The 14,906-nt window shown below is 24.1% G+C and overlaps 1 protein-coding gene across 1 annotated transcript in view; it reads right to left on the bottom strand.

The window, feature by feature from the left end:
- Nucleotides 1-7,653, bottom strand: part of LOC136084887 (exosome complex component RRP46-like) — a 42,689-nt gene extending 35,036 nt beyond the window's left edge. The window contains exon 1 of the mRNA XM_065806152.1: nucleotides 7,490-7,653. Within this exon, the coding sequence (XP_065662224.1) occupies nucleotides 7,490-7,556 (67 nt within the window). The 5' untranslated portion in view covers nucleotides 7,557-7,653. The remainder of the gene's footprint in view (nucleotides 1-7,489) is intronic.
- Between the last annotated feature and the right edge of the window lie 7,253 nt (nucleotides 7,654-14,906).

The following is a 14,906-nucleotide window of genomic DNA, read 5'->3' as shown; positions in this document are numbered from 1 at the left end:
TTTACTGTGAATATTAACAATGTTAATATTACAATATTAACAGTGTTAATATTGGTTTCTTCACCTGGATATGTAGATATAAAATTTACCATGTAGTTATTAGGAGTATAAATTAATAGGAATAGGAACATGGCAAAAACATGATATTTAAAATAATGTAACAGAAATTACTGGTATAAATGTTGGTTTGATATAAACATTTAAAGAGATACAATTAGGTAAAAAAAATTAATTTTTATTAATTTTCAGAAACTAGATTTTCTAGGACAAGTCATTTTACTCTATAATTATAACACAAATAATAATGGTAAAAAGAATAAAATTATAAGTTTAGAAACTCTTGGGGAATTGAACAGTTTAGAAAATTGATTTTAAAATATGAAAAAATTTCGCTTTATTTTTTTTCTTGTACATTTTATAAATTTTGTTAGTGAACTACATTTTCAGGCATATATTGTTTTATTTTTTTTTAAATTTATAACGCTTGTTTGTTTTTTTACAGAGAAAAAAATAGTGGCTCGGCTATATTAATGAGAATTTTGATTTGTGTATTAATCGAACAAATGTATTGCAAGTGTATGGTTATGTTTAGCAAGTTTAATATTGTGATACAAGAAAGCTTAGTCATTTCTACAAATATAATAAGAGCTACAAACTGTATGTACTTTTGAAATTCTTGTTCTATTCTCAATGAGGGATTGGAAAGTTTATTTTTTCCAAATAGCTTATGCATTATATTCTGCGGCATAATGAATCAGCCATTGAAAATTATTTACATTGTTTGGTGGCAGTTGAGTTATTCTACCTTTTAAGTTGCCAATTAGATTGACGCTGAACCAGAGCCAATTTCAACCATGATGATAAACATCAATCACAAGTTTTAAAGAATTTTTTATTAACAAAAAAATGCAACTGGGTTTCCAAGAAATATTATAAAATTAGTCAATATTATTATTAGTTTGATACAACAAAGGTACAAACAACTAAAACAACAGAAGATATAAACAAAATTTTTTTCAACCACTAAAACTGTACCACTGGTGGTACTGTTACATTTCTTAATACAGCTTCAATAATTGATACTTCCAAAAAGGCACTAATTAAAAAAATATACAAAGTTTAGATTATTTTAACATGTTTGACATTACCATAGAAATAAAATAATCAGAATATTTTATTGAAGTGTTTTTTTTTTGGGTTAAAACTGAAGCCCAATAACTAAAACTATATAAACATTAAAGTACTGTTATGTATGCTTACAAACAGATGTTAAGTTTTTATCTTTAGTTACATGAACTTGTTAAAGCATCTTTGACAATGTAAATAATCATGTGAAGTTTACTATTATTTATGACTGACATTGTAAATGTTGTATTTAAGAATTACGGATTTAATTAAGTAAAATATGTGTTGTATTATAATAAAAATATTTAAAAAACATGTTTAAAAATTTTTTAATGTTGTAAAAGTATCTTTTTGTTTTTGTTGACCCTTTCGCCATTCTCAAAAAAATTTATGTGAACCTATCAGAGAGTTCAATGTATATATGTAATGTTACATTCTTTATTATTTTATCGATTGGTAATTAAGAAGCCTTTCTTGACTAAACTACTGTTGATAAAGTTTGCTTTTAATTCATGCTAAAGTCATAGTTACAATATAGTTTAAGGTTATCTTATTTATCAATAATTTAGGTTCATTAATAAGATAAAATAACATGAACAAAATTGACAGTTTATTGGCTTGTAAACGTTTTTCATTGGGATCCGAAAACCAATTTTAAATCTGAAATATTTCAATTTTAATATACAACATTTTCCTCGGAATCATATATAAAATATTAAAATAACTAACCAATACTAAGCAAAGTTAAGTTGATGTCGGAATTAACCGTTTTGTTGAAAATGCTGTTTTTAGTGATATCAGCACAATTAATGCCCTATCCCAATTATGCATGAAAATAACCTGGTTAAAACATTTTCTGAAGTATAAAAGTTGATAGAGATTGTTTTGGTGACGCCTGTGATACAGCTGATGCTGAACGGTGTTTTATAACTTTAAAAAGAGTTAAGACACTTTTGAACTATTAGGGCAGTCAGTTTTCAGTCAGTTTTTGCTGGTTTTTACGTAGGTTTAAAAGATTCAATGTCATTAAATACTTTATTTTGAAAGTATGCTAGCTCTTAACTCTCAACTAATCAAAAAACGCTAGCGTCCTAACAAACACGAAAGCATCAATTGCGCTGACAGCAAGTCGTTGCGAGATAGTTTGGTTAATATTTCCTGGCCCCACCAAAGTGTATTATCACCGGCCGCCACTGCAGATATGTGTATATATATATATATATATATATATATATATATATATATATATATATATATATATATATATATATATATATATATATATATATATATATATATATATATATATATATATATATATATATATATATATATATATATATATATATATATATATATATATATATATATATATATATATATATATATATATATATATATATATATATATATATATATATATATATATATATATATATATATATATATATATATATATATATATATATATATATATATATATATATATATAGAACCCTTAGATGTTGTCCGAAAGTTTTTTCCATATCTTGTTGACAAAAAGTAAAAATTAAAATGCAAGACCGGAATTTTTTTTTTTAATAATGATAGACTGCCTGCCCCAACCAAACCCTCAGTCGATGTAGCAGCACTCCCTTGCGGGTCAGGCTATTTGTCAGTCGATGTAGCAGCACTCCCTTGCGAGTCAGGCTATTTGTCAGTCGATGTAGCAGCACTCCCTTGCGAGTCAGGCTATTTGTCAGTCGATGTAGCAGCACTCCCTTGCGAGTCAGGCTATAAGATAGTCGATGTAGCAACACTCCGCGCATGATTTACAGTAAAAAAAATAAAAATAAAAACATTTTATTAAAAAAAATAAAAATAAAAACATTTTATTAAAAAAAATTAAAATAAAAACATTGTTTATATTGTTAAAAACATTTAAAATGTTTTAAAAACATTCAGAATGTTTTTAAAAACATTCTGGTCAATTAAATTTGCGTTTTTGTGGTTTTTTTAAAAAACGATTAATTTGTAATTAAATTAATGGTTTTTACTTTCGTCCAACACGGAAATGTTGGACGAAAGTTAAAAGTAATTAAAAGTGACGTATATGTTGGCGTAAGAATCACTTTTTTCCTTCCGCTCTTCCCAAAGCCAACAAACTATAGATATATATGTAAATATATATATATATATATATATTTATATATATATATATATATATATATATATATATATATATATATTTATATATATATATATATATATTGTATATCTATATACAGGCCTTTTTACGGGAACAATCACGTAAAAGTGTAATTATTTCATATATTTCTCTATTTTTATATATTTTATATTTCTATTTTTAGATATTGATTAATGATTAAAAATTCTTGTGCTACTACAAACTACATCAAATTAAAAAAAAAAAAAGTTCCAGTTTCAGATTGATTTTTTTTATTTTTTTATTAAAATATGTGATTGCTTATTTTTAGTAAAGTTCTAATAAATAAATGGATGGCAAACACTCGTTTAAGGAACTTTTTCATGGCGCAATAAACAATGCTCATTATGTATATATTCTATTTAAATAAACATTACCAGCAAATTCTTGTAACAAGAGTAAAATTAAATTTTGTATTTAATAAGCAATTTATTTAACAAATATAATATATGCGTTAGTGGTGTAGTGGTAGAGCACTCACCTCATAAGCAAGAAGTTCCGAGTTTTATCCCTGCCATATCCCTGGTAGTACCGCACTCAACTTGTTTCTCTGCGCAGCATCCTTGTTTGTCAAGGTTCGTGTTTCGGAGTTATAGAGTTGAGAGAGGGTTGTGACCACACAAAAAAGTAGCCTTCTCAACTGTAATAGCCTTCTCAGCCTTGCAGAGGTGAATACATTAAAAAATAATAATAATAAACAGATAGTTTGCCCAAAAGCCTATAGCAGGCCTTATTTTATTAATTGCTGCCGGCAATTTATGTATGCATTATGTACACCTAGATCAATATCCATTAACCAACTTTATATTATTTTTTAACTTTTAAGTTTATCTATAAGCGGTAAGATAAAAGAAGTAATTAACTTTCGAATAAATTATGCAAAAAAGTTTGTTACAAAAGTTTAAATGACAATTATGTTAAATATTTACTAGTGACAAAAACTCAAACAAAATTAAAAACTATAAAAACTTAATCTCTATGAAGTGAAGCTAATTATCTTATCAAAATATTTAGTAACAGAAAACAAAATTCTTTATAGTTAAAAACAATTTTTTTTTAAATACAAAGTTATTAAATGAAATGTAAAAGAAAAAAAATCCACCAGAAAAAAAATATATATATAATTAAACTTTTATTTATCGTCTTGAGAGCACTATAATATAATACAATATTTATGCAACTTTTGATTGCAATTTAAAAAAATTTACTTAAATTTCTATATAATAATAAATAATTTATAATTAATTTTTTCATTTTATTATAATGATCAATTTTTCTCTTGAAAAACGCTAATACTTTCAGCTTGAAGCAAAGATCATTATAAATAAATTTAATAATTTTAAAATAAATGATTTAACTAAAAACGAATTAATTAAAAATATATAACTTTATTCTGATAAAAAAACTATAACTTGATTTTGATTTTAAAAAAATACACATATTAATTCTTATTTAAAAAAATATATTCAAGTTTATTAAAAATGAAGTTAATGCTTGGGTTTAACTTAACTGTCAAATTTACGAAACAATATTACTGAATATTGTTCAATATTTATATTTTATTTATTCTTAAAAAATAATTAGTTCATTTTTATCACAATTGTTTCGCTTTTCCTTCATAAACATTTTTTTTTTTTACTCAAAATTAAATTTTAAAATTAAAAACATGTTCCGAGGCTGTATCAAAAATTTGCACAAAACGTAAGTTTAACTTTTATTTATAACGCAGTAGAGCACAGCAATTACTTTTTAATAAAGATATATACAACGATATAATTTTGGCAAATGGTGTTAGGAAAAATAATCTTTGCTTTTACAACAAAATTACTAACAAAATAATAAACTTTTAATAAATAAAGTAGATAAACAAATGTAAATTTTTTATTTGCTACTTGCTAATTGTTTTAAAATACATACATATACATATATATATACATATATATATATATATATATATATATATATATATATATATATATATATATATACATATACATATACATATACAGGGGCTATTCTGAGAAAAAAAATTTCGGCGGTGGTACAAAATCCCGGAGAAATTTAACAGAAAATCTGCATTTTTTTTGCGGAAAAAACAATTTTCCCATAAAAAAAATGTAAAAATAAAAAAATTTAATTCGGGGGGCACCCAAATATGGCTGACGCTGTTGAAAACGGTCTAGAATAGCCTTTACATATATGTGTGTATATATATATATATATATATATATATATATATATATATATATATATATATATATATATATATATATATATATATATATATATATATATATATATATATATATATATATATATATATATATATATATATAAATACAAGGCTCAAAAAAACTTTTTATAAAGTCCTGGACAAAATGTCTGATCAAAACTTGTTTGGGTCGGACAGTGTCCAATCAAATTTTTAAAATATAATTTTTACAGTTTTATGGAACCGAGTTATGTAATTGAAATCTTTGTCATATTATTCAGTTTATTTAATGTTAGTCTTGTGAAGTTGTAGTTTCTTTGCTTATCATTTAGAATATTTCATCGCAGATTTTTGTTTTATAATAGTTTCAATTTAGTATTGTATGTTTTTATAACTTGACTTTAATTTTCACGCTTTAACTGACAATGCTAATTTTTTTTTTTTTTTTTTTTACGACTTGACAACTGCTGTTTTAATGTTATAACAATTTAAATGCAATTTAAAAAATCATTACATTACGAATAACTTTTTAAAATTTTTATTGAATCCTCAAAATGAAGGCTCTAAATAAAATAAAAAATAAGTTATAATGGTCGTTTAAAATAAAGGCATTTTGATTACATTAAAGGTTACAGTTAAATTTTTTTAAGTATTATTTATTTTTTATAATAAATTTAAACGTCTGAAATTATTTTTCCACGTATTTCTAAATATCTTTTAAAAGATTGTTTTTTTAAGTTACTTTAAATTAAATAAGTTAAATTAAATCTTCCCATGATTTAATTGCTTTATTTTTTTTTTGTTTGTTTGTTTCTATTTTTACAAAGAATTGTTTAAAAGTTTTTTTAAACTTGATTTACTAATTAAAGCATGAAATGATTAAAAATTACAACTTTATAAAGACTATTTTATCTTTTTAAACAAGTTTTATTTGCAACTTTTTGAAAAAAATGTTTATACAACTTAATAATATTGTATTTTTCATTTTCAATAATTTAATTTCACTTTTTAATATTAAATATTCCAGTAACTTCCAACACTAATTAGTGGTTGCTTGCAGCCTTGTTGGAAGCTAAGATGTTTAACAAAAAAAAAAAAAATTTGTTCATTTATTAAACAATCAATAGAAGTAATTTGTAAAATTACATAACTTTAATTAAATGTTTTAAAAGAAATTTCAAAGTAAATTTTTTCAAATGCAATTAAAAGCGTAAGTAAAAGTAATTTTAATTTTGAGTTTTTTTAGTTTTGCTTTTAAAGTTAATTTATTTTCTTTTTCATAAGGAACAGTTTTGCTTTTAGTTATTTCAATTTTTTTTTCTAGTTTAAGTTTAGCTTAACGTTTCTTTTTTCAGTGCATTCCTGAAACGTCAAAACATCTAAAAAGTAATGGTCAAGATATAAACAGAAAAAATCATTCGCACAATCAGCAATAGCCTTTGATCACACGCTATTCCTGTCCAAGATTTATTTTGTAGAATTTAATTCTCATCTGTCAAAATCTCCGGTTACTTTGTAAATTGATCAGACAATCTGAGGTTTAAGCCAGACTATGTTCGATGTCTGACCATTAAATTGAGCCCTATATATATATATATATATATATATATATATATATATATATATATATATATATATATATATATATATATATATATATATATATAATACATGTGTTTTGTGTGTGTATATATATATATATTTATTTATTTATATGTTTATATATATATATATATATATTTATATATATATATTTATATATATTTATATTTATAGATATATATATATATTTATTCATATATATATATATATATATATATATATATATATATATATATATATATATATATATATATATATATATATATATATATAATGAAGAAAGATTAACAAATAAAGACTTTTATTCAATAAATTCTTACAATCTTATATAACACTGTTCTTACCATGAGACAATGTGACAGAACCATCAGGTTTTTCTAAGTATGCAAGATTACATTCCATTTCTCTCATTTTTTCAACAATTGTTTTTAATTTTAACTTAATGATTTAGTCTTTTTAAATCACATTTACACTTGTCAAATACTTCATTTAATCCAATAAAACCTTTGAAAAAATTTAAATAATCTTTAAAAATTATTCATTTTAGATTTAAGCAATAGTATTCAGTAACTATTTGTTATACAAATAGGTATTGTATACTATTGTTACATATACATATATATATATATATATATATATATATATATATATATATATATATATATATATATATATAATACATGTGTTTTGTGTGTGTATATATATATATATATTTATTTATTTATATATATATATATATATATATATATATATATATATATATATATATATATATTTATATTTATATATATATATTTATATATATTTATATTTATAGATATATATATATATATATTTATTCATATATATATATATATATATATATATATATATATATATATATATACATATATATTTATATATATATTTATATATATTAGTATATATATATGTATTTATATATATTTATATATATAGATATATTTAAATATATATATATATATATATTTTTATATATATATATATATATATATATATATATATATTTATATATATATATATATATATATATATTCAAAACATGTATTTCAAACTAAAAAAGGTTTTTTATTTCACTAAAATAATAATATCATTTGTGCTCACCAGACCTTTCTGACAAATATGTGTGTGTGCGAGTGTGTGTGTGTGTGTGTGTGTGTGTGTGTGTGTGTGTGTGTGTGTGTGTGTGTGTGTGTGTGTGTTTGTGAGTGTGTGTGTAAAAATTTCCAGAAAGTGGAAAGTATTTGAAAATTAGTCACTTTCTTTAAGTTTTTACATGGTAATAAAATTATAATATTACTGTTATTTAAATTCAACCTTATTTCTCTACACTTTCCATTGGAAAGTCATTAAAAAAATTTATGAAATTTTTATCAATTTTATCAAATTCCATCCACCCAAAGCTTATCAAGACCTGATCCAGTTTATTAATTTTTAAAGAAAAATAGTTTTAATGTAAAATTAAGAACTTCTGTTTGTTAAATAAGCTGGCTTAATTATGCAAACACGTTATGCAAAGTTAAGTATCTATTATACTAATAACTGAACTATTTGTGCAATTATAACTAAAAATGTTTTACTATTAATATTGAAATATAAATATATTTATTACCATTGATTAATTAAATTTTTTTTTTAATTATATAATTAAATAGAATTTAATTATTTATTTAACTTTAAAGAGTTCTTATTTTAACGTTAAAAATTATTAAATCAACAAAGGCTGGTATTTTGAAAACACAAGCATTTTTTTAATTTTTTTTTTACCATTTTCTCTTTTTAAATTGAATTCAAAATAAATATACTCCAGACGCCAAACGAACTGCAATCTCACTTTCTATAATTTATTAATAAAATAAAGTAATAAAATAAAATAGTGAAACCTTAGTTAAACCATAGTCAATAGAAGTTATCACTTAAAAGTTATCCTGGGATAACTTTTAAGTGATAACTTCTATAAACTAAGGGATAACTTCAATTGACTATGCTTCAGTCAAAAAATTTATTTTGCACTTAATTTAATCTCGTGACTACAATATTTTTTAACAATAAGACTATTTTGTAAAATATTTTATTTCCCAACCAAGGAAATAAAATATTTTACAAAATAGTCTTATTGTTAAAGTTTTATTGACTATGATATAATCAATTATTTGTAAAAAAGAAAGCTTATTAAGTAAAGAAAAGTAAAAAAAAGATTGTTAGAATTTTTTTAGACTTTCCAATGGGAAGTGATTGGAAATAGTAAACAACCTGGGTTGATATTTGACCAGGGCCGGGGCCAGGTTTGATAAAATATAGCTGGGGCCAGGTTTGTAACCGGGGCTGCATAAACATTTATACATACTGAAGTACTTTTTTTTTTTAAATTTATGTTTGATTTTGTATATTATATATGTGTTTACAAACATCATTATGATTAACATGATCATCATCATCATCATTATGATCATGATAAATATCATCATATTTGTCATCATCATTATTATCATCATCATCATCATCATCACCATCATCGTCATCATCATCATCATCATCAGCAGCAGCAGCAGCAGCGGGCTTTAGCCTTCCTCTTTTATGTTGTTTCTCTAATCATAGTCAATGCTCAAATGAGCTATAATTTGAGCATTGGGGGTTGGGGCCAGATTTGCAAAAAGTCTCATTTTTAGCCAGGGCTGGGTCCAAGGCCTCAGTCGTTTACTAATTGGAAAGTGTAGGGACGTAAGGTCAAATCTAATTAATAGTAATACTAAAAATTTAATGTTATGTAAAAATCTAAAGAAAGTGATTCATTTTTAAATATTTTACATTTTCCAGAAATTGGAAATAGATTGAATTCAACCCATTTCCACTTCTGGAAAGTTATAAATTTTCAATATTTTTGCCTTTTCCAATATTAATACATTTAATTTACGAACGCTTTTCAAATCAATGGAAATTACTTTCTGAAACTGGTTAGTTACTACAAATATCAGTATTTTAACTCATTGTTTACATACATAGACAGTTAAAAAGTAAAAAAAGAAGCACTTACTTAGTCTATATGTACTTGTATTTGTAAAGAAAATAAAAAAATTTAATGTAGAAATAATTTTTTAAGTTAAAACAAACAAACACTTGCTCAGTAGAAAATTTTAAACAAGTTTGAAGGAAACTGAAAACTGGATGAAAAAACCACTCATCTATAGATTCTATTTAAACATCAATGTCATTGGTTAGAAACCCAAGAATGGTAATAAATAGTTCCGAGATTGGTTAGTTAGCCTCACCATGTACAGGCTGATGCTCCTCTCCTTTAATACAATACTACTAGATATTTTTATATGAACTGAGGAAACAGGTCTTAATGCCTCATAGGGCCTAATGCCCCTATTACCCTAGTCACTATTTACTTTTTTGATTAAAAGTATTATATTCTTGATTTATGGAAGTATGTTTTAAATCAAAAAAGTAAATATATAAACCAAAACAAATCGATTTTTATTATATTATTAAATCAAAAAAAAAAATTGGTTGTAAAATTAAATTTTATTCCTTTTACTGCTAATTTAGTAGTAGTAATAATTTTAAAAAATTATTTTGCAAACGATTTTTTTTTTTTTTTTTTTTTTTTTTTTTTACAATTAGTAATTATTTTTAGTATTATTTGTAATTAATATTATTATAGAACAATAATTATATAACAATTATTATACTAAACATTATACTATTATAATGTTTGTACACAATTATTATGATATAATAGCAAAATACAACTATTATAATAAAAAATGCAGAAATTTAAAAACAACATGCTTTATTCCTTGCTCACATTTAGTTCGCTTAACTTATTTTGTCGTCAACATTTGCTGTCAGAGTGTGGCAAAGAAGCAAGACGTAACAGCAACGTTAACGTCAAAAAAAGTTTAGCTGCCGAATAGCTGATGTGGAACGTAATCGGCAGAAATTATTATAAATATGTTTTACAATTTATTATAATTTAAATATCTATAAAAATATATATATAATAACAAAAAAATATAAAATTAAAAAATATATAGTAATGTATAAAAATAAAGAAAAAAACAAAATATAAAATAAAATAATATATGAAAATAAATAAAAAAAGACTAAAATATAAATAATATAAAAATATTTTAAGTAATATAAAAACTTTAAAAGATTTCGTGATAAAATAATACAGAAAGCGAAAATTCAAAGAACACGGATACATTTTAAATTTGAACATTAAAATTTTTTTTAACATGCGTACACACTAAAAAAAAATTAGAAATTTCTACCTTAGGGTAGGATATGTGATATATCCTTAGTAAGGTATAATTTTATACCTATTAAAGTAAAAAATTATATTAAAATAATGGTTTGTCATACAATTCTCTACATTAAAGGTATAATTTTCTACTTTAGAAGGCTATTAAGTGAAAAATTAACGTTTGTCCCACATTGGTCCTATGTGGGATCCCATGAACCCCAGACAGAACCAAGCTTCCTTACCAATGTCACTTATGGGGTTAGAGCCGGCGTCGAGCTTTGGACCTCTAGGTTCTGAGTCAGAACTCTTACTACTGGGCCACGGCTGCGTTCAAATAATAATGATATTTATTTATATAATGATTACAGTGATAATTATTATCAAAATGATAATAGTAAATTTAACATTAGTAATTATATAATAAAGTATTATAGAAATCTATTTCATTCCCAACAAGGCTTCAAGCAACTACTATTGCGTTGGGAGTTACTTGAAAACAAAGAATAGAGTTAAAGAGTGAGGCTGCAATTGAAAAAAGACTTGAAAAGCTTTGTTAGAGTTAAAATTTACAAGCCACTGGAAGGCTCAAGTTGTTGCAGAAGTGAGATCAGATTTAAGATTGATTGCCTGTTCTAAGCAATCAAAAAAAGAGAACTTTTTGTCAAGACAGAAAAATAAAGTTGAGTCAGCAAATTTAAATGTAAAATTGTCAGGATGATTATTAATGTAGATAAAAAAAAACATAACAAATGATAAAAGCTTGAGATGAACCAGAACTAACTAGAATTTAATTTAGTAATTTCAAAAATTTTCTCAGATACACTATATGAAGCAAATTTATCGAGAAGATCAGCAAAATAATCAGAGATATAGTTAACAAAAACATTCATGTCAAATTTTATTTGGTGTTAAAAGAGAAGAACCTTGTGAACCTCTCCTGTGTTTACTTAGAGCATTAAATATTTACAAAACCAATTTACATCAAATTTTAATCTTTATGTATAGAACGAAGTTAGGATTGTCTCTAAAAATATTTGAATCCTATTTTAGAGAAATCTGTCATAAATACACTACAAGGTTCTCGAAAAACAACTTTGCTGTTCCAAAAAATTGTTTGAAACTGAGCTCATACTCAATTAAGAATCGTGAGCCATATCTATGGAAGACATTTTCAGACATAGCTAATAAAAAGATAATCTCTCTAAATCTATTTAAAAAGGAATCTAAACGGTTCTTTTTATCTATGGATAATACTATATTTGATTTTAAATGTTTCTTTTAAATAAAGTTAAACTCAAATATAAAAATTAAGATAAATTAAAAAAAAAAATTTAACAAAGTTTATTAATGATATTACCTCTTTCACAGAAGAGTATGTGTATGTGAGTAATATTTGTTTGTTTTTTACTACTGTAGAGGATGTAAACAGTTTAGCAGTTATTATTTGGCTCCTTTTGAATTAAAACTTTTATAAAACAATACGATATAGTATCTTCTAGTTTATATATTTACGTCTTTATAATAAAATATGTTGTCTATACCTCAAGCCATAGAAGAGTTTTATTGAGAAATGACTTTAGCAATGGAAGCTGGAGTCTAACATTGTTTTAATTTGTTTAACTGTTATAGCAAGAAAAGTATGGTCATTAGATTCAAGAGTCGAATTAGAAAAAAAGTTATTCGCTTTATCTTTTGTGGAGGTAATATGATCTGACCTTTGAATTAGAGATGGAATGTTTGACTTATACGAAATTTAGTAAACTGAGAATAATGGATCTTAACATCAGACAGCACCTTTTTACATTGATTTCTTGCAATATTAAAAGACTTTTGTTCTCAAGAGTGTTGTTCTTTTAAAAAAAAGATTTAAAAAAAATGATTACGAACACGACAAAACAACAACTTAAAGACCGTCAAAAAAAAATCACGAAAAGAATCCAATTTCGAATAAATACAAGATAAAAGATTCATAGATATCTTTGCATGATCGAAACCACTTAAAAGAGAACAAGGAGAAACTAAACACAAGCTTGGGTAAGATATAAGATACAAATCAAGAAGTGGAGGTAAGTGACTTGATTTTCTGGAAAACGAGACACAAAGTTTATTTAGTAAGTTTTTCAGAAAGACAGAAGTTTTTTTTGTTTGTTTGTTTTTGCCGTTTAATAACTTTAACAGTTTAAAATTTTTTTGCAAACACGAAAAAAAAATGTATTTTATAGCAAACATGAAAATAAAATGTATAACAACTTGTGATAAAGTAATATTTAAATAAAGAAAGAAAAATTAAATTAAAAGAGTACTTAATTTACAAAAACCGTAATATTTATATATATATTTCAAAACCAATTTGTATAAAAGTAAAATAAATAACAATTCATTGAGAATTAAAAAAAAAAAAAAAAATTCAAGAACTCAGATTAGATTTCAATAATAACTTTTAAGATTAGAGGAAACACCATAACTGAATTAACGAAAAAAAAAAAAAGTTGAGAAATTCTGAGATAATTTATATAATTCTAAGGTCCACGATATTGAATTGAATATGTAATTCGTTTTGAATTATATTTAGGGACAATGTGGTTATTATCTGAAAATTTTGTCGGGTATTTAAGCACTACTTTTTTAAAATAGGACTGAACTATTTTAGGAGATAGTCCCATCTTTATTTTATACATGAACATTAAAGCTGTTATTTAGTAATTTCACAGGTGTTATTGAAAAAAGTCCACCCATTATATTTCGTTTGTCTGCAAATGCAGACAAACGAAATATAATGGGTGGATTTTTTTCATTAGCACCTGCAAAATTACTAAATAACAGACCATTGTTATATATTTGATTTTTAATTTTCATGCCTCCTTCCTGACCTATATTATGTAACTTGCCTAAAGGCAGCGTTGAACCACGTTGAAGCGTTGGATTTCTCGCTTCTGAGGCAAGCACATTAACCACTGAGCTACGGCTGCTCTTACAACACTTATTATTACTAAGTTCTTACTAAAACCGGCTAATCCGACTAAGTGCCGATTAAAAGCTAACTGTTCTTACTAAGATTTGACTGAAACTTGTTAACCTGGCTAATTGTCAAATAAAATTTAAGTATTCATACTAAGTTCCGACTAAACCCTGCTCATACTACTCTTAAGTTCCTAGCAAGAACTTGGTAGGAACTTACTTGGTTTTACTAATACGACTTACTAAGTACTTAATAGGTATAATCGAAATTTTATCTTAATGTGGTGGTATTACAGGTGAGATAATTAAACTCAAAACTTCTGACGTTAATACCCTGGTTTTCTTACTTAATAGTTCTTTGTGTGAGTTGATGACAGGACTTAAAGTTACCAAAAGCATATTGAGCAAATCTGTATGATAAAAAATACGTGAGTCTTTTCTGGTATGATTCTCACGGGTCCGACAAAAGTCTGTATTGTGGGCTTCTTGAAACTCTTACTATAGTTGCCCGATTAGAGGAATAGATGTTTTTA

Source organism: Hydra vulgaris, chromosome 09, assembly GCF_038396675.1.
Source record: "Hydra vulgaris chromosome 09, alternate assembly HydraT2T_AEP".
NCBI classification, from domain to species: Eukaryota; Metazoa; Cnidaria; class Hydrozoa; order Anthoathecata; family Hydridae; genus Hydra; species Hydra vulgaris.
The sequence above is the reverse complement of the archived record's forward strand: the minus strand, read 5'-3'. Positions and strand labels throughout refer to the sequence as shown.